The 21,309-nt window shown below is 40.9% G+C and overlaps 1 protein-coding gene across 2 annotated transcripts in view; it reads right to left on the minus strand.

The window, feature by feature from the left end:
- ZNF292 (zinc finger protein 292) overlaps positions 1-19,052 on the minus strand; it is a 70,615-nt gene extending 51,563 nt beyond the window's left edge. For both annotated transcript variants that reach the window (XM_067560719.1, XM_067560718.1), the window contains exon 1: positions 18,767-19,052. In XM_067560719.1, the coding sequence (XP_067416820.1) occupies positions 18,767-18,928 (162 nt within the window). In that variant the 5' untranslated portion in view covers positions 18,929-19,052. The remainder of the gene's footprint in view (positions 1-18,766) is intronic.
- Positions 19,053-21,309: the final 2,257 nt, after the last annotated feature.

Here is a 21,309-nt window from a genome sequence, read left to right on the forward strand (position 1 = left end):
CATGCATAGTTCCTTTCTGGATTTTGAGAGGGAAGTACTTATGACCCCCAATTCTTATCCTTAACTACATTCTTCCATCTGTCCCACATGTATTTCTAGTACAGAAACAGTTTCTTTAATACTGTTCAAACAAATGGGGAGGGAACAGCCTATCCAGTCTCTTCCATTTCTCCTTTGTCCAGGTGACAAAGTTCCCCTTCTTCTCAATAGCTCTCTTTGTGAATTTTTTAGTATGTGCTTTTTCTGGTGTGGTTTTAGTTAGGAAGCTGAAGAAGATACTGATACATGCTTCTTCTCTAGATTTATACCATCTCATTGGGTTGAGACAGCTTTTGGAGACTGATTCCCCCAGATGAGTCTGAATAAAGCCCTGATTTGGAGCTCAAAATTATTCACTCCCCTCTTTGTTCAGGTTTATGGGACTTGTTAGCTTTTTAAGCTTAGGAGTAGGAATTCACAGAGATGACTATTAGCTTTATTTATATTTTCCTTGTCAGCTTTTATATTTTTGTAATTTTTGTTCTTCACCAGCTCTCAACATACAAACAAACGAGTGAATTCTCCTCATCGAGGAATAATGCCTTCAAAAGGTTTGAAACAATTTTAGTTCATACTGTTATAAATTATTGAAATCTACATACTGGCTATGCAGAAAAAATAATTTATTTTCTTCAACATGCACTGTGTGTATCTCCAAAGCCATCTGTATTTAATGCATTTCTGGAGATCAGCACTTGGTGTTTGTTCCAAAACAGTAACAAAAATGAAGTATTGTCCATACTCATTACACATAATTTATAGCTATTATGAATCAAAACTTGATCGGTAGCTGAAACCAGAAACAGTTTCATGAATCCTAAAATTAAGCTGTCCATTCTCTCTCTCTTTTCCTGCCTTTCTTTTTCCCCAAGAGTCTTCTGAGATGTCACTTTTTCTTCACTCTCATCCTCCTCTAATGTCTTGGTTTCTGATTCGCTTTCTCTGGCCAAAGAAAACAGGTTGCTACCAGGGACTGTGTGTGTACTGCCTCAACAACTCCTCCAAGCACTGCTGGCACAGGGAATACACACTTGGTCCTGAACTCTGCAGTGTTACCATTGCATCACTAGGCCAACAAACACTCTTTATATTTGTATTCTCTTTTCTGTATCTTTGCTCCCTTAGTATTTTTCTGGTCTCTGTACTAAACACTTGTACTGCTACTGCTGCCCCAGCAAAGTTAAATGTATCAAAAAAATGTAACTTTCACCCTTTCTTCTTCTAGGGAATCTCAGGAAGGGGGAAATGAAGCTGGAATTAGTCCATAACTGATTATTTTCAAAAGCTCAGGACCTACACAGTAAAGATAAAAACAGGCAGTAGAAAAATGTGGTACCCTATTATCCTTTGCTAAATTTAAATCTTTAAGCCTAGCATACTGAAGATTCCCTCCTAGGTGCCTGGAGACTAACTCTTAAAGAACAAGGAGTCACTCTTATATGCCTAAGGCTTTGGGATAAGATTTTTTTGAGAGTAGAAGGGTTGGCTTTAAAATGTTGTAAGTTAATGCAAACAGCAACTGAAATCTCTCCATGTTTTTCTACTCTAACAAAAATTGTTTACAGAACCATTATTTGTCAAAATCCTATAGAAGTGAGTTTTCTACAGCAGACTACAAAAAAATTCAAATGAACCTTTTCAAAAGTTACAGCAACTCTCAAGTGATATTCCCCCTTCTCCAACTGCTATAGTGAGAAAAAAATCAAAGCAGTATACAAGCTATAACAAACATTTAAAAACTAACTCAAGATAGTTTTGTAGACCTTCCACCCCTGTTAATGAAAATCCTGATGTAACCTTAACTGTGGTGGTGCTTCCACCTGATTATGTATCACATTAGGGCTAGGGGTAGAGCTACTGGTCCAAATTGGGGTTACTTTGTCAAAGGGTCCCTTCCCACACAGTCTCCCTAAAGAGCAGCTGATTTTAATAATCAAAGTATTCTAAAATCCACCTGTATACAGATAGTGTCTTGAAAACTTGTATGCCACAAGAGGAGCTAGTTTGTGGTGAAAATTTGGGGTCATTTGGTCAAGAGGTTCCCAGTTATACAGTCACTTAAAGTGAGCTGCTCATAACTAACAGATTGCTGTAACTTTTTTGGAGCAAAGCTAGGGAAAATCCAAGACACCGACCCTCAAGAAATTTAAAGCATGGACTGTCCCCATGATCAGCTACTGAAGGGTATCTAGGATCAGTTTAGAAGTTTTTCAAAAGTTATTGCACTCTAAAAGATTTAGGACCTCTATTTATACACAATTTGTAATGGTAAGACCTACTGTTTCCTCAGGAACCGTTTGGTGAGTTACGTCCTCAGATTCTGGTTTAGAGGATTAAACACTGCCCCTCACACACAAGGCCCATGAGTTTGCGTCTTCTCCTCCGGAGTTTTGGGTTCCATGCACACCCACTTTTAGGTTTGTGTCTGAGGCTACAATGGGGATCACTATGCAGTTCTTTATATTGCAAATACATGTACTAATATGCTATAATGTGAACCAGACCTATAAGCACAGAAGCCATGAATGTATGAAAATAAGTATTGTTCCTGTCATTGTAGAAAGTGTTCAAATGAGTCAAACACTATGGCGTAGCACTGTGACTAATTGGCATAACTGCAGCGTCAATGCTATCTGTAAAGCAGGCTGATCAGAACAAAAATTAGCACTGAAAATGTGTGTATGTCAAAGAGGAAAAGACAACATCTTCGGAGCAAGTGTAGCTACCTCCAAAACAGCATGGTGAGATATTTACTTTGGCAGTATTGTCAGCCATGTAAGTAAAATTGTTCCAGTGTCTGACATTTTCTTCACATCCCTTTTTTCCAAGTAACCATAGCACTTTAAAGAGTGAAACTGACAGGTGTGAACCCTTGGTTTGTGTGGACTGGAAGAATTATTGTAGGAAGTTGTAATTTGTGTTCTCTGCTTATTTTTCCTCAATAAACATAAATTACTGTTTTGACTGGCACCACACTAGCCAATATTAACCTTACACCAGTCCTTAGAACAGGCTTCTCTATGGGTATATTTCCTGATGCTCAGCAACCCCTTCAGGCATGCAGACACTGCTGAGAGTCACAATTACTTGTTTTTCTTTGACCATACTGAGTACCATTATTCAAGAGGAGCAAGATTACAATGCCCAAATGCTGTCTTTACTCTTCCCTCTATAAAATTAATGTTATTGTCCTTAATAATACTTTTAAGGTAAAAATCTGTATATATATGTGGATTTTAGAGCACTCTGAAATATCAGCTGTTAAAACCAGAAATTTTTTCAGGTTAAAACTTCCAGAAGAAGCTCCTACAGAATGCAGCAGTCAGCAACTAATGTACACAATACATATTCTCTGAAAGCTGCCAAAGAAAGGACTCAAGCTCACAATACATGGGTGCTGCTTGGCTTCACTGGCCACACAAAGCGTGTTATCTTGTGTCACCCACTTTGATATAAGGCTGCCTGCAAACATTCTGGCTCACAACAGGGCCCCAGTCATGCTGCACACACAAATAAATGACTTTCTGGCTTGTCAATTTGGCTGGATCCACACTGTGGAGTCAACTTTTACCCTGTTCAACTTTTAAAATATTGCTTCTCAGAAAGCAGTGGATGCCAGACATTAGCAGAGACCAATCCCACAGGGGCAGTAGCAGTTTGGGAAGGATCAGAGCAATAGCTCTAACCTCAGACGTGCAAAAAAAATGGTAGAACTATAAAATTTAGATGTCAAGTTTTTGTGTGTGGGGTTGTATCCTGGGAATCCCTTGCTCTACTTACCTCAAATTTGGACCACTAATCCTACCCTAGATCCCCATGAGGCACAAACATTTTCAAAGCAATCTGAGTTAGTATGTGGACTTTAGAGCACTTAGAAAAATTGGTTGTGAAACAGTATGTTAATCTCAACTTTTACATTGCTACCTCTCTACTATCAGTGTACCCAGTACACTTTTTAAAGAGCATGGCGAGAAAGTGTATTTCTATTTCTTTTTCTGGGATACACAACTCAACCTTACATTTGAGCAGTATGCTTCTCTCTACCACTTCAACTGAATCCTCTTTATTTCCTTTCTTGGCCTCACCACTCTCAGTTCTGTACACAAGCCCAAATGTGAAATGGACCAGTTCCATTCTATTACTTCTGCTGCGGCTGCACTACACGGTGTAGCAATCATTTGATGCCTGGGATAGACGTAATGTAGGAGGAAGAAAGGAGAAACAAAGATATTTAAAATTTCTATTCTCCTTCCCTCCTGCCGCCACAGCCTGTTAAACAGAGGAAGACAGCACTCATTAATCTGCTGCTTCTTCAATCCTTGCTAGGGATAGGCTGAGTAAGGCTAATCAGGTCAGGTCAATGTAAAAACTGCATGCCTTTAACTAAAATCAGTTACAATTTCTGGTGGCAAAAATGAAGAGAATTGGGCAAGAAGTAGTCAAGTTATAAGCTTGTATTCTCACTGTCCAGCAGGAAGGGGCTTTGTGGAAGCAGCACAAGAAGCCTGATATTAGGAAGGAAGGAAAAGAACTGGTAATTTATTGACTGGGAGCACTCATTTCTGGAGAATGCTACCCTCTACATGGAACCGTTTTAGCTGCAGGTATGTCTGTCATGATAAAGGTTTTAAAAGTGGTATTGGTAAACAAAGAACAATCCCAGAGAAACCCTTCCCCCAAAAGAAGATAAAAAATGCAAACTGATAAAAACTACAAACTATAACAAAAAAGTTGATATTTCTCTTTTTTTTAAAACCACCGCATGAGTTAAAGGTGAACACCTGATGATGCAGTTTCAAACAGATAAAGCTACTGGGTCTTTTAACAGTAAGAAAAGAAACAGTACAGCCTATTTACCAACTCTTGAATAAAGATACATTTTAACTCCAGTAAAAGGGGGTTTGAATATTTTACAGCTAATACAATCCATTCTCTCAGTCTCTGCAGCACAGGCACACTGCAAAGCCTATTCGTCCATCAATGCTTAGGTTATGCAAGTAACTCAATACAACAGTTTTATTTTTCATAAAAATCACAAAATATTTTTAAGATTTCAGGACAAAACTACAGGTAGAGACAGGGAAGCAAAGTCAATGAGAGTCATCGTTAACGCCTCTCCTGTTCTTTCCAGAAAAGAAAGAATAGCAGTTACCTGGGTCTGCTTGACAAAGCCTCAAATCCCTCCAACTGCCCTAGTTACTGTGCATATTCACGAGTTATATCTTCTGGAACTATTGAAATGAAAACTAACAGTGGTTTAACTTTAAACATCTTTAAAACAAAAAAAAGTATTACAATCCTAAGAATTCAGTGATCTCACTTTGGTGCCTGGCAACTACTTCATCAGTCACAAAATAAGTTCTCTCTGCAGAAGAGACCCAGGACTGCCACGACAGGTATATTCCATGTCATGATTGAGGTAACAGGTGGCAACATAAGGATATTTGCACAGCATCTACACGAGCACCACCTGGCTCAAGTAAAAGCTTAATGCTCATGAAGGTTATTAAACAATTAAGTTACTGCTGAAGTTACAAATTCCATACAAAAGACTACATTGGAAACACTAAGGCTCTGATCCTGCAAATGCTTACACACACCTCAACTTGAAGCAATGGGAAAAGTCCCATTCACTTCAGGGGAACTATTCATGTATCTTCTGTAGTTATAGAATCTCTTTTACTGTATCTGAACACCCTACAATCATTAACATGTTTATTCTCACAACATCCCTTTATGGTGGTAAAGAAATACTATTATCCCCATTTGGCACAGGGAAGACTAAAGGCATGTCTAACCTCAAATTAAGGTGCAACGGTAGCACAGGTACTCTCACGGCATACATTTTAACATAGCTAGCTCGGGTAACAATAGTAATAAAAACCTTGCAGCATGAGCTGGCACTGCTGTACAAGCTTACCAGGGACTCTAGATATGACTCTGGCTGCTAGCCCATGCAGCCACATTTTTTCTACTACTGTTATCCACGCTAGCTAGATTAAAGCTAGCATAGGTATGCCTACCTGCATCAAAATTACAATGTAATTTGCAGTGTAAACATATCCTAAGAAACTTGCTCATACTCACAGGGAGTCTGTGGAAGAGCAAGAAACGGGGGTTTGGAAAGGGAATTTCAAATGCTATGGAAGCACAAACGGAAGAAAACAACTTGGGCATCAAGGCTGCTGTCATTCCCAGAGAAAGGCGTGTGGACTGGGGGGAATCATGGTAAAAGACAAAGATGTAGAGGAGGAGGATTGAATCTCTGGTCTGTACATGGAAGGGAAGAGGTAAGATATTGATGCTTCCCATTTATGTATAAATGAACTTGGGGCTGGTCGTTGAGCCAAATATAGTGGGTGGTTTGTGAGTTTATAGCACTTACTAGAAATATATGATACAGAAGGTTGGTGGTTTTAAGAGAATTTTTAATCTATAGTTTGAGGCTGGGCAGGAATACAGGGCAGAGTTTTGGGGGTTTTTTTGGTTAAATCCCCCTTTCTGTACTTGAGTGTCACAACCCTGGTTTTGGAAACATTCATTTCAGAGATTGTTGAACAGCCATATTGCAGTCACTATTACTATTTGGTGATTCAACTAGAGTTATTTCTTGAACCTAATCTTGCATGAAGTAGGACAAATCGAGAAAAAAAAATTTCTGCATCCACAAGATTCTAAGCAGCAATTTTTTAAAGTGCTGAGAAACTGCTTCCCTAAACCTCTGCTTCCCTATATCTTGTTGTAACATTCTATCTGTTTAGAAATGAGCAGTTGAAGTCATGCATTGTTCAACTGATCTTCTGCAACTTTCAGTATCTTTTTTCCTAATCAGTTCAGTAGTGTAAACGTATTGGTATCTTTGTATCCTTATGCTTTGGGATTTTAATCCATACCACTCCTACTGCAGAGATCTCTCTATTCAAATTTTCATCTCACTAGTCATATTTCTTAATCTGTCCTTCCATGTTGTTTGTAGCTAGCTGTTCTAGTATCTCATTGATTTCTGAGATTCTACCATGTAACATAATAGGTATTCTTGAAAAACTCATCCACTGCCAGATGATCTATTTCACCTATTTTTAATTAAGCATCTCGAATTGGTATAACAGTTTTATTCTTGGATGTTCCCTATTTTTGTTTAACTCTTTACTATAAAACCATGTTATTTTTCTGGAATTTACCTATGATCTGAACCTGCCCATCCAATTCAGTTGTAATTTCTCTTCTATCCTTTACTAGAGGAAGATACATTTTTGTATTAGACACTCCTAGAAGCTGTCTTTGTCTAATCCTGAACTCAGACCTATCAATCTTCCCAGTATCTAAATTTAAATAATCTCTCCCAACCTTGTCAGTTATCTGAATCTAGTTTATGTCTTCCCTCAGCAAATGATTTACTCAATTGTTAGTAATAAACATGGTCCATTTATTAACACAGATAGGTAACAGAACCTAGATCTCCTGTGATGAAGGAGCCCTCTGTCACTGAGTCACCCACTATATAAAACTTAGAAAAGTCACTTCCTGTGTGTCTCTGGTCTTCCCTTTAAAAAAGTGAATACATGTGGCACAGAGATATTTTGTAGGCAACACTCCATCAATAGTTAAAGTATAGTGGTTGCACGGAAAGCATCACAAAAAAAGGCATAATCTGAAGACAGTGAGGTTGCAAGGTGTGGCTAAAGGATATAATTGGGCCTACAAACCTTTATTATGGTTGGTGATGTGAAAAAGAAGTTCTCGACCAGGAGTACGGAGAAAGTCTTCCAGAGGGTGCATCAACTCATCTAGATATTTGCCCAGTTTTACAACAGGCTACATAAAAAGCACCAGCAAAATCAGTACAAACTAAAATTTCATACAATGACGTGTTTATACTGCTTTATACACTATACCAGTGTGGACTGATTTAAATCACAGCGATTTAAATCATTGATTTAAATCACCAAGAGAAAATCATTGATTTAAATCAAGTTTCCCACTGATGCTTTTTCAAATATTTCCTAAACAATGGTGCAAATCTGATCACTAAAACATGTTAATTTACAACTCAATACAGCATTTTACAACATCTAGGAGAGTATACTTTGTGTAAGTTTTTAGATTATGTACTGTTTCCCAATAACTTGATTTTTATTAATACTCATTATCTGGGTCAAGCTGCAGATGCAGCACATTAGGAATGATAAAAACTAAATCTCTCACTCACTCACTCACACTCACTCTCACACACACACACACACACACACACACACACACACACAAGCACTTATATTTTATTAAACTAAACCTCAAATGTTACATAATGTTTCACATTTGCAACTACAGCAGTCTCCTGAGTTGCCAGCTGACAACTTTTTTTTTTTAATTTTCAAATTTTATTGACTCTAACAGACAAGTCATCACAACGTACACTGTCCTTAAAACTTCTAAAACTAGCTCTCATCTTCCCCACTCCCACTGTCATTTTTAATTATAGACTGAAACAGAAATACAAGTTCTGCTTTTTCAACTCCCAGTCGATTTCTTAGCTTGAGCGAATAATACCAAATGATGAAAATATTCTCTCTGTGCCTGCAGAGGAAGCTACTGTTGTGAAAAGTTGGCTTAGCAATTGAAGGAACTCAGTTTCAAGGTGCCTGGCTAAGATTTCCACCAATTCAGGGGAGTGACTTTATTCAAAACATCATCAGTAAATATGCACTGTTTAAATGGTTCCACTCCAGCCCTGAAATTTATTATGACTGGCATAATTGAGGAGCGATTTTGAGATGCCCATGCCATGGCTGCATCATCTTCTTCAGAAGTTAGGCATCTACCTTTATATCTGCGGTCGAGAATGTTCGCAAGAAAATGAGGTGGAGTTAGTGCTTGATTCATTCGCTTCTTTATTGCCTGCAGTTTAACGTTCTGATGAGGTATTTCTTTCTTCAATATCTGTTGAAGTGCCTTCCAAATTTCGACAGCATGCAATGCAGCAACAATTTCTCTGAAGTTTAAGGCTATGGATATAGGCTTCAATATATTGAGCATATCCTCTACGTTCCTCTTTAATCCAATGTTAGATACTTTGGATGAGATACTTCCGTCTATTTTATCACAGTTTTCTTCACAAAGTTTTATGAGAATAGGCCAGTTCTTAATTAACTGTTCAAAACAATCAACCACAGAATTCCATCAAACACCTTGAGGGAGAATTAGTTTGGATCCTCCTACTCTCTTCAGTGAAACTGAAGCAAAATGGTTGTTACGGAAGTATTTTGCAACTTCAACAACATTTTCTTTTATTCCTGGAGAAGACGAACTTAAGTCTTTGACTAAAAGATGCATTAAATGGGCACTACAGCCATATGTTATTAAGGAGCATCCTTCCCTTTCTACTTCTAAGTATCTTCTCATCTTTGCCACATTTGCAGCATTGTGTGAGACAAAAATGTGCGTGTGACAGTTGAATTTTTTTTTCACAGTTTATTACAGCTTTCACTGCCACTTCTTTTAAATATTCTGTTGTGTGGGCATTTCCCGATGTATCTATTATTTCTGAAAGATATGCAACCCCATTTTCTGTTTTCACACAGGCACATGATACTGGATCATTGTGTATATTGCTCCACCCATCAAGGCTTAAACTGGCAAATTTCCCCTCAGTATTTCCTGCACACTGTTCAAGTTACTTCTCATACACTGTATCTAGCAACCTTCCACCAACGTCTGCTCTACCATGTGGCGAGTAGCCTGGCCATAAGGACTCAACCATGTCAATGAAGTGTTTATGGTTAACAACGCGAAAAGGAGAATTAGTGGCATAAATGAACCGAGCAATCTTTTCATCTATGGTGTCTTGTTGGTATTTGCTGGTCCTTACTACAAACCTATCCATGGTGGTGGTTTTACTTGATGATTGAAATCTTTTGCTTGCTACTGATATTTGTTGTCTGAAATATGTTTAGTTGCAGCACTGCTGCTAAAAGTACCAATGGATGACTCTGAAGTTGTTGCAGATAGACAGTCACAGTCAAAGTCTCTTATGCTTAAATGGGATCCTGAAACAAAATTCAAAAATGATTTTGAATAGTCGTTCTTCTCAGTTCTTCTCACTCTATTATTTAGTTTATCATTTATAATTTTTTTCAGCAAGGATGCGTATCCGATTCCAAATTACCAAAAAGCTAAGACTGACTGCACTTAGAGTGCACTTAATTTTGGAGTAAGCCCCATAGAACTCATTGGCACATCTGTTTTTTGAGAAAACAAGTATAGGATGGGGTTCTCTTGGGAAAGCTGAGTTATGCTGAAGTAAAATAGGGAATAGACTTATGGCATCACCATTATGGTCTGTGGCCATGATGTTCCAAAATAAGGGGCATGTATTATGTAATATAAAATAAGAAAATGACACCCAGTGGCAACTGGCAACTCTAGATTTCTCTTACTGCAGCTTTCTGTACCGTATACTTGGGTGATAGATTCTAAACCTAGTTAACTAATTAAACAAGCCATAAGGATTAGCTAAGAAACTTTTTTTTCCTAGCAACATTCAATATAGTAAACAACTTGGGAATTTACTTATTAAATCACACTTATACTAAAAGGCATAGAGTGTCTTAAATAATTCACTTTGCCATGCATCATTCTTCAAGTTACTAACCAGTTGATCCACACTGTTCTTCAGCCATATCCACATCTTCATCCACATCATTTTCTCCCAATAAGCAGTTTTCATTATGATGTTTCATTCTTGCAACTAGGCCCTGCATCTCCTTCTTGAACTGCTTACATTTGACACATTTTCTTTTTTTACCCAGAGAAGGAATTTCTTCAAAATATTCCCAGATCGGGTCTATCTTACACCAACAAGGAATGGCAGTTTTTCTGTGGCAAAAGGGTGGGGGAATATAGGAAGCTGTGTGTGTACTGAAAAATGTCTTCCCTTTGTCTTTCCAGTTCACTCCACTGTTCCATTCTACTCTGCCTCCATCCTTTGTCTCTCTGTCTTTAAGACAATGTCTTAACTAACTCCTCTGTCTTGCTTGGCCCAGCTACACCACCACATATCTACAGAACAACAACAATCCTACCCACCCTGTGTCTTCGTACATGTGACTTTAGTCTGCTGAGAAACAGAAACAAACAGAAACTGAAAGCCCAGAACTTTCAAGAAGCAAGAGCTGGTAATTAGGCTGGACAGACTAGAGCCATTAATTCATTTTTATGAGACTGTAAGTGTAGGTTTAGCATGTTTGTGATGAGATTTAATTGTAGCTGTTATTTTTTAAACGAGAAAATTGTATTTTATTGATGATTTTAAAAAAATATTATTTAAATTAAAAAAATATGATTTAACTTAAAAAAAAATCATTGATTTTTGTCTACCCTGCACTATACACTGAAATGTAGAGTATACTATTTATATTCCAGTTGATTTTTTTAAAAAATAATTGTATGGTAAAAATGGGAAAGTAAGCAATTTTTCAGTAAAGTGTGCTGTGATACTTTTGTATTTTTATGTCTGATTTTGTAAGCAAATAGTTTTTAAAGGTGAAACTTGGGATACACAAGACAAATCAGACATTGAAAGGGGTACAATAGTCTGGAAAGGTTGAAAACCACCAATGTACAAAATGGAAAGAACCCAGTTTGAGGCTACAGTGTTGACAGTGAGAAGATGACAATTTCATCTGCATGTTTTTAATTAATAAGAATGAATATGGAATCACTTTTGTTTTTTATATTTGTAAAAAGAGGTCCACTTTTCAGGATAACACCATACTTTAAAATCTCTGGCATACAGGAAGTTACATAGGGCATTTCAAAATTTTCCATGGAACATTCCACTCTCTCCCCCAAGATTCTTTTGCTTGTGATCAGCTCAACACTGCACATGCACGCATACACAGTTCTACTTGGCTGGCCTATGAGCTTGCAGAGTGATACACTTCTTCTTTTGTCCCCTTCCTCATGCTGCACCCAGATAATACAAATCTGTGTCTTCACATGGCACTGAATCCAATAGTGACCACAAAAACTGAGAAGCCCTAACCTCCTATTTTAATTTACTTTAATCATTAGGCAGTCTAAATATATTTTTGAATTTGCCAAAACATTTTGGGATGTAGTATACTTGTTTTAAGATTTGTCTGTTCATCATGCTTTTTTGATTCTTTCCATCACTTTGAAGCATAACAGGTCAAAGAAATCCTATTTGATTCCATTCTTAGGTGCCATTTTCCTTCAACTATAGGTACTACAAAGTGAATTTGACAAGAGTGCAACTGCTGCCTGCAACACACAGGACAGAACAGTGTTAGAGTGCAGGGGTGGGTTTTTGGAAGATTGAATTAATGCGGAGTGCTGCCTATAGCTGAAAAATCACACACGGGATAATTTTGTTCCAGTAAATTAGTTTTCATAATAATAAATCCATCAGACCATGTATCCTACCCCAATCTCAATTTATGTAGACTATCATTGTACAACTGTCTCACCTTCTTGAGTTCCCAATCAGTTTAACCAAACATCATATGGTTTTCCCAGACAGCTCTGAATTTCAAACAGTTCACTTTCATCTGTCTTTCTGGGGCATACCATTTCCCGGATAGGTGTGTATTGCCATCTGTGCTCCCCAGTCTGTCACACAGGCATCCATGAAAGTTCTCACCACTAGTGCCATGATCAACAGTTTCCCTCTGGAAATACTTCTGGAATTTGCTCACCAAATTAGGGAATGGGTCACAGTCTGAGGAATCATGAGATGATAGTATATGGACTCCAGTAAGTGATCCCAGTTTGATAGAAGCAATGCTTGGACATGTTTCATGTAGAATTGTCCACAACACCATGAGGACGAAGAATGGAAAAACCTGACAGACTGAAATGGTACAGTGTCTGGAATCAGATAAAGACCACACAAGATCCCTGATTCTGATTGCTCCATAAATGGAAAGAAAGATTGTCAAAACGAGTGATGCATTTTCCCAGTATAATCAAGATCTAACCTAGATTTGTAAACCCTCGGGACAGGGATGGCTCTTTGTTATGTGTTTATACAGTACCTAGCACAGTAGGTCCCCGATCCATGACTGAGCCCTCTAGGCACAACTGTAGTGCTACTAATACCTAAATATTTTATTTTTAAAGCAAGCAGATAAGACTTAAAATACACATAGGGGACAGATATGTTGGATAAGCATATTACACTTAACAGGTCTTTTTTGGACTATTCTTAGAAAACCTGACTCATTGGCTCTTCTGATCCTACTTTAATGATTTTGCAACTACACTATCAATGCCAGGCAGCCTCTAAGGTTAATCACAACTACCTAACTTTTTAAAAAATGATTGTTTTTTGCCCACAGTAAGAGAAAAGCATGTTTAGGATTTTACTAGTTATATGCTTTTGGTTAACGTTTTCTAACAATGCATTTTCCCAGTACAGACAAAGCCACTGTGACAAGACACAACAAGCAGATGGGATAAAAACATGTGGGCATGTGGCAAATTTTTAGAGATTAACCATACACATAACTTAGCTCCCCATTTGCCTAGCTGTGAACAGCAGGTAACGTTCTGTAGGCAGTGCAGCGGAAGCGAGTCTCACAAGAGATCTGAAGAAGCTTTATACCACACAAAAGGGGCAACATAAGAGAAATAAGGTGTGGAAAAAGTGGACTAGTAGGTAAGATTAAGGCTGAATATTGGTGGAGCGAAGGCAGTAATAAACCTGATAGTTAGAGTGGAGTTAGATAGTGAAAGATGTCAAAAGTAAGGACAAGAAGTTTATATCTGATGTGGAAGGAAGAAGGCAGCAGAGGGGTAGAGGGTGTCACAAAGCCAACAGCTGGAAGACATGATATGGCAGCCCTATTTTCAACTGACTAAAGGGATGAGAGGTTACAGTAGTCAATACCTGAGAGGAGATTATAGTAGTTAACATGCAATATGTTAACAGCCTGGATTAGAGCTCTGGCAGTCTGGTCAGGGCTGTTTTGGCTCTACACTGCTACAGGAGAGTGAACTGACTTTTTTTTTTAATTAAATATAAAAGATTATGAATCAAATCAAAGTTTGAAAATATGAATCAGTGGCAAGCAGGACACTTTCTCTGGACAGCTGTCCATTCTAAACCATCAGTTACAGCAGAATCTATATTTTCATTAAAAAGTTAAGTTTCTTGTCATTGAAGATAGCCTTCAAAAAAGTGAACCAACACAGATCTGTCTTCCTGCATCTGTATACAGATAGCTCTAGTGCCTCTGTTGCTGGTCATAGCTTTCCCAAATAGCTAAAGTAGTTTGCTTAATGTACGTAAATGAGAAGGGACTAGTCACTTCACTACTAATATTCAGACCTTGTAGGCAGCAGTGAGAGGACAAGATCTTGTCAGTATAACTTTCCTGGTGCCTGTGAAGCATATGACCAACAACAGAAGCATTCATTGCAGCTGGAAGTAGATCCAACTAGAGGATAAAATAAGCATATTTATATGGATGAAAACATCTACAGTTTCATTTAACAAAAAGAGATATGAGTAATATAAATCCTCATGCTTTAGTGCATAAGTCAGCCTCTAATTGTCAATGGTTAGAAAGAATCTTCCCTGTAGCCTGGTTGTTTCATAATGGTCCACTACAAGTTTTCTTACACCTTCCTCTAAATCATCTGGCACTGGCAACTACCAGACACATGACGCTGGACTAGAAAGACCAATGGTCTGATGTGATATCGCAATTCTCCAGCTTTTATTTTAGAAACATAGGAAGTAGAAACAGCTTTTCTACCCAGGAACTCATAGGCTCTGAGAGAGGGGTGCTTGAAGGGTTTCAAATGTAACCAACAACTGCTAACCAGACAAAGACATGAAAGATGGAGCTCCCAAGCAATAAGTAGAGGTAGCACCTTGGTAATTATCCCAGTACACCCACCTCTTCTCAGAAACGATGGGTCCAGTCGTACTACAGCATGCAACAGCCTTTCGAGACTAGGCCTCTGGCTACTAGCTCTAGTTCTTAGAAAGCAAGTATCTGGTATGTCTTTCAAGTCCATCACTAAAGCTATGTCTACACTACCACTTATGTCGGTATAATGTATGTCACTCTGGGGTGGGGGGGAAAAACCACCCCCGAGTGACATAATTACACCGACATAATTGCCAACATTGACAGCACTATGTCACTGGGAGAAGCTCTCCTACCACACAGCTACCACCAATCATTGGGGGTGGATTAATTATGTCAACTGAAGAGCTCTCTCCCATTGGCATAGAGTGGCTTACACTAGATATCTTACAGTGGCACAGCTACATTGGTACAGCTGTGCCACTGTAAGCTCTCTAGTATAGACATAGCTTAAATCTTAACTGCAGCATCTTTGTTATTGGCGATTATTCAGAAGCCAAAGAAATATAGCATGTCTTTTAGACAATGAGTTGTAATTAAGAAAGTCACTTTACATGCAATTTGAACCAATTTTGAAATGTAGTCAATGAGAACAAAACTGATTCCCATTATACCAGCTGTACAGTGATAGTATAAAGTAACTGCACTTTTCTGAAAATTGTGCAGAATAATAAGGTGCAGTCTAATATTCCACTTATGTTTTTCTAAGAATGATTAAAATATTTAAAGTCTATGCAACAATGAATATTGAACATACAAAAATGTTTACTTTAAATGCATAATAAAATATATGAAACCACAACAAAATTGAATTTACACTTTGTTTCACTCTTACAGGATAAGTTAACAAACTCCAGAATAAAGCTATCATATTTTTTCAGGGTACAAGCAAATGTATTTTTAAGACTTATGATAGATATCTGAACTGTTTCAGAATGGAATTTTCAAATCAGATACGCAGTGGTTCTCAACCATGGGTATGCGTGCATACTTCTGCGGATACACAGAGGTCTTGGGGGGGGGGGGGGGGGGGGGGGGGGGGAGGGGGATACGTACATCAACTCATCTAGATATTTGCCCAGTTTTATAACAGGCTATATAAAAAGCACTAGCAAAGTCAGTGCATACTAAAATTTCATACAGACAAATGACTTGTTAATACTGCTCTATATACAATACACTGAAATGCAAATACAATGTTAAAATAAATCAACTGGAATATAATAATTATATTGTAAAAATGAGACAGTAAAGAATTTTTCAGTAATAGTGTTCTGTGACACTTTTGTATTTTTATGTCTGATTTTATAAGTTGGTCAGTTTTAAGTGAGGTGAAACTCGGGGTACACAAGACAAATCAGACTCCTGAAAGGGGCACAGTAGTCTGGAAAGGTTGAGAGCCACTGAGCTGGGGATTTAGCTATACAACTTCCACTCAAGTTAACACAACTTGAGTGGTTAAATCCCTTATTTGGCTTGGAAACTCAGAATCTACTGATGAATTCATGCATATTCTATAGCAACACTTTACTCTAAGGTCTGTCTACACTAGCACTTTTATCAGTAAAACTTTTGTCTTGTCAGGGGCGTGAAAAAACAAAGCCCTGACCGACATAAGTTTCACCAACAGAAGCGCCCATGTGGACAGCGCTATGTCAGCAGGAGACATTCTCCCACCAACATAGCTACCACCGCTCGTTGGGGATGGTTTAATTATGCTGATAGAAGAGCTCTCTCCCATCAGCATAGAGCGGCTGCATGGGAGACCTTACAGCGGCGCAGCTGCAGGGTACAGCTGTCTTGCTATATGCCTAAGAAGTGTATTAGAGACCTATGTCTACACAAGTACAGTTCTCAAGTAGGGTACTAAAACTTACAATTTAAGTTTTTTATAGTTCCCCATCACAATTAATGCTACTTGCCTCATTTTAAACAAATTAATCAAATTCTGACATTATCTATCTACACATCCGTTGAACAAGAAGGTAGAGTTTAACTGTCGCTACCTGACAAAACAGAACAAAAGTTCTGATATTACAATTTTTAATCTTGACATTACTAAACAAGGAAAATATTTACATGTAACAGGAGGAGTTATACCCTTATAACAAAAACATTTCTTTAGCACTGCTTTTCAGACTTTAAACAGAAATAAAGTTGCAAGTTTTGAATATGCAGGCAAATTTTCTAAAGTTTTTGCATATACAAATAACCAACTGTCTTTAAAAAGCTGGGTAGAAGTTGTCTTTGAAGTATCACTAAAAATATGGATTCCATGGGGAGACTTCCAGTGATGGAGCTTTTCTACAACACCATTAACAACCACTATCATCCAGTCCAAATAACCAAATCTACTATTTGAACCATAACCATTAATATGAAGTAACTCCACAGGAGAAGGCACTACACATTTAGGCATCAACAGGATTGTGGGCACCATATGTTTAGGGATCAACAGTTCCAATAAAGAGATGGGAAGTTTAGTGCTTAGTTGGTGAAAACTATATTACAGATGATTTTCACCCACTGGCATTGTGCAGCTGATCTATGCCCGCTGTAGGGCATACGATGCAATCTTTCTTTAGTGGTAGCAGCAGTCAACTTTAAAATCTCTCTTTATATCTTCCAGTGATACTTAATATTACCATGTTAAAAAGAGTAGGCAAAAAAGCAAAGACAATGTGTGGAATTATTGCAGGGCAGGGGAAACCCAGTTTAGGAATGTACACGCACTATGGGGGCTGCGGCTACAAAGTTCTCCTTTATCCTGCAAGAATTCTGCAGACAGTGTTTGCAGGTTTCTGGTGCCTGATTAACAGTTTAGGAACATTTACTGTTTAGCTGAAAAAGACATTTTCACTCTTTAGTTGAGAGGGATCAAAAATAAGGTAAGTGACAGATTCAACGACGACTTACACATTAGTTTACAGGAGACACCGGACTATTTAAACTGTAGTTAGTGCAACAAAACGTGTTTAGAAGGGCCCCTAAGTCGCCAGGATCAATTAACCCGCAAGGCTCCTACTTCAGGACTAAGCCAATACCGTGAGAAGCGCTTTTCCTGCAGTTAGTCAGCGATGGTGGCACTGACAGCGGGCTCCAACAGCCCCAACGCAAGAGCCCAGTCTCAGTCACTGCAATGGGATTTCGTTGGGCGCGAGAAGGCTCGCAGCAGGGCGAGGAGCGGAGCAGGCAAAGAGCGCACGCACCCCTCTCCCCAGTCCCCACGGCGGCGGGCGACAACAAGAGAGGCCCCGGGGCGGTGCCGGACTCTAGTCTCCGCACGGCCGCCCCGCACTCCGGCGCGCGCGGAGTGTAAACAGGGCCGCCGGCCGAACGGAGTCTCGCAGCTCCTCCCCCAGAGCCGCGAGCCCCGCCGGGGGAGGGGAGAGAAGGGGGAGAAGGATCCTCTCGCCGCCCCGCTGCCGCTCCCAGGGCCGCTAGCGCCGCCGCCAGGAACAAAGGCCCTTCAGAGCCGAGGCGACATCAGCCCGCAAAGCACAACAAAGGGGCCCAGAGACCGCGAGAGGCAGGCGGGCGGGCGGGGGAGGGGAGGGATTACACGGGCCGGGAGCAGCTCCCAGCGCGGGGGGGCGGGCCGCCTAATCCGAGCCTACAATGAGCAGCAGCAGCAGCAGCCGCCTCCTCTCCGCTGCACCACGGGCCGACCCCCGCCAGCAGCACCCGGCACCGACTCCGACCCGGGCTAACCGCGGCGGCGGCGGCCCCCCAGAGCCGCGGGGGCGGCGCTGCTCCCGCCCCCCGCGCGCACAGACAGACAGACAGACACACACACACACGGCGGGGGAGGAGAGGGCGGGAGGCGGCCTGACCTGACACAGCTGCTGACAGTACTCGGTGGCCGCCTGCACGGCCGGCTCCGCGCTCTCCCGGAGCCCGCTCTCCAGCTCCAGCAGCCGCTCTCGCAGGCGCTGCAGCTCCAGGAGGCCGCCGCCTAGGCTACCGCTCTCCTGCTCGGCCTCCTCGTCCGCCATCTTCGCACCCCGCTCCGTCGCGTACGCAGCCCCCCCTCCCCCACTGTCCTTCGCCGCTCGGGTCACGTGATTACACAATGCCACGTTCCGGGGAGGGGTCACGTGCGCAGGAGAGGCAGGAGCGCGCGGTCCCTGCCTTGCCCACTGCCGGAGGCTTTGGTTGGGAGGGGCGGAGTGGCCGTTGTGCCACGTGACGCGACTGCGCGCGCCCAGGGGGCAGGAGCTGCGCCGCCACGTGATCCTTCTTCGCTGGCTTTTGGCGGCAAATAGAGAGGACGAGGCTCAGGCTCTTCTGGTTGCCTTTCCAAGGCCCTGTGTCACGTGACGTGCTGGGAGGGGAGGGGAGGGGGCAAGAGGCTGGTGCTGATCTAGGTAGCTGTGGAGCCTCTCCTCCCGTCCCCTGCTAGAGCAGGGTGGCCCAGAGAGGCCGGGAGATCTCAGTACCAATCTTGGCACCAGCACCTTGCCAGAGGCATGAAACAAATGAAGCTGCACTCAAGAACTGCCTGGGTGACCAGCCACCGCTCCCCGTCAATCTCCATAGGGAAGTGCAAGAAAGGGAATTTGATAAGATTTCTTTGCTGCCTGCTGAGACAACCCTCCCTCCATGCCCCTCTGTCTATTCTTCCTTTCTTTTGGGGTTGTCAATAACCAATTTATTTGAGGCCTCTTTAGACAGGATTCATCCTGGTCTTTCTCTTCTAGTCTGATTCTTATGCTATCGATGCCAGTGTGGTAACTGAGTGCTTTCCGGATTGCATTCAGTAACATGACCACTTTTTGTTATCTGTGACTGTCTCTTTTCTGCCCACAAGGGAGAATGTTGTGGGTTTGTTTAAAAATATGTTGTATTTATCTGTTTTATGTCCGCTGTGAGCTATTTGTTTTATTGCTGAAGGCAAGAAACACCTGTTGTACTTAGAACAGACCTATAAGTTGGTTCTTGAATCCTGTGGAAGTTCATTCCACAGACTTGAGCCAGCTCCCAAGAAAGCACCATCTCCTGCATCAATGAGCATATCACAGAATCATAGAAGGTTAGGGGTGGGAGGGACCTCAGGGGGTCATCTAGTCCAACCCCCTGTTCAAAGCAGGACCAACCCCACCTAAATCATCCCAGCCAGGGCTTCATCAAGCCAGGCCTTAAAAACCTCTAAGGATGGAGATTCCACCACCTCCCTAGCTAACCCATTCCAGTACTTCACCTCCCTCCTAGTGAAAAAGTGTTTCCTAATATCCAATTTAGACCTCCTCCATTGCAACTTGAGAACATTGCTCCTTGTTCTGTCATCTGCCACCACTGAGAACAGCCTAGTTCCCTCTTCCTTGGAACCCCCTTCAGGTAGTTGACGGCCACTATCAAATCCCCTCTCACTCTTCTGTGCTGCAGACTAAACAAGCCTAGTTCCCTGAGCCTCTCCTCATAAGTCATGTACTCTAGCTCCCTAATCATTTTCATTGCCCTCTGATGGACTCTCTCCAATTTGTCCACATCTTTCCTGTAGTGGGGGACCCAAAACTGGACACAATACAACAACTATGGCTTCAGCAGTGCCAAATAGAGGGGAAACACTTCCCTCGATCTGCTGGCAATGCTCCTACTAATGCACCCCAATATGCCATTAAGCCTTCTTGGCAATAAGGGCACTCTTGACTCATATTCAGCTTCTTGTCCACTGTAATGCCCCAGGTCCTTTTCTGCAGAACTGCAGCCTAGCCAGTTGGTCCACAGTCTATAGTAGTGCATGGGATTCTTCTGTCCTAAGTGCAGGACTCTGCACTTGTCCTTGTTGAACCTCATCAGATTTTTTTTGGCCCAAGCCTCCAATTTGTCTAGGTCACTTTGTATCCTATTCCTACCCTCCAGTGTATCTACCACTCCCCCTAGTTTATCTTTAGTCATCTGCAAACTTTCTGAGGGTACAATCCACTCCATCCTCCATATCCTTAATGAAGATGTTCAACAAAATTGGCCCCAGGACCGACCCCTAGGGCATTCTGCTTGTTACTGGCTGCCAACTAGACATCGAACCGTTGATCACTACTCGTAGAGCCCAATGATCTAGCCAGCTTTCTATTCACCTTATATTTCATTCATCCAACCTATACTTCCTTAAATTGCTGGGAGGAATACTGTGGGAAACTGTATCGAAAGCTTTGCTAACGTCAAGGTATATCACATTCACCGCTTTCCCCACATCCACAGAGCCAGTCATCTCATCATAGATGGAAATCAGGTTGGTCAGGCATGACTTGCCTTGGTGAATCCATGCTGACTGTTCCTGATTACCTTCCTCTCTTCCAATTACCTCAAAATGGATTCCTTGAGGACCTGTTCCATGATTTTTCCAGGGACTGAAGTGAGGCTAACTGGTTTGTAG

This window comes from Emydura macquarii, unplaced genomic scaffold (genome assembly GCF_026122565.2).
Source record: "Emydura macquarii macquarii isolate MOO-44397 ecotype Brisbane River unplaced genomic scaffold, CSIRO-AGI_Emac_v2 contig_2297, whole genome shotgun sequence".
NCBI classification, from domain to species: domain Eukaryota; kingdom Metazoa; phylum Chordata; order Testudines; family Chelidae; genus Emydura; species Emydura macquarii.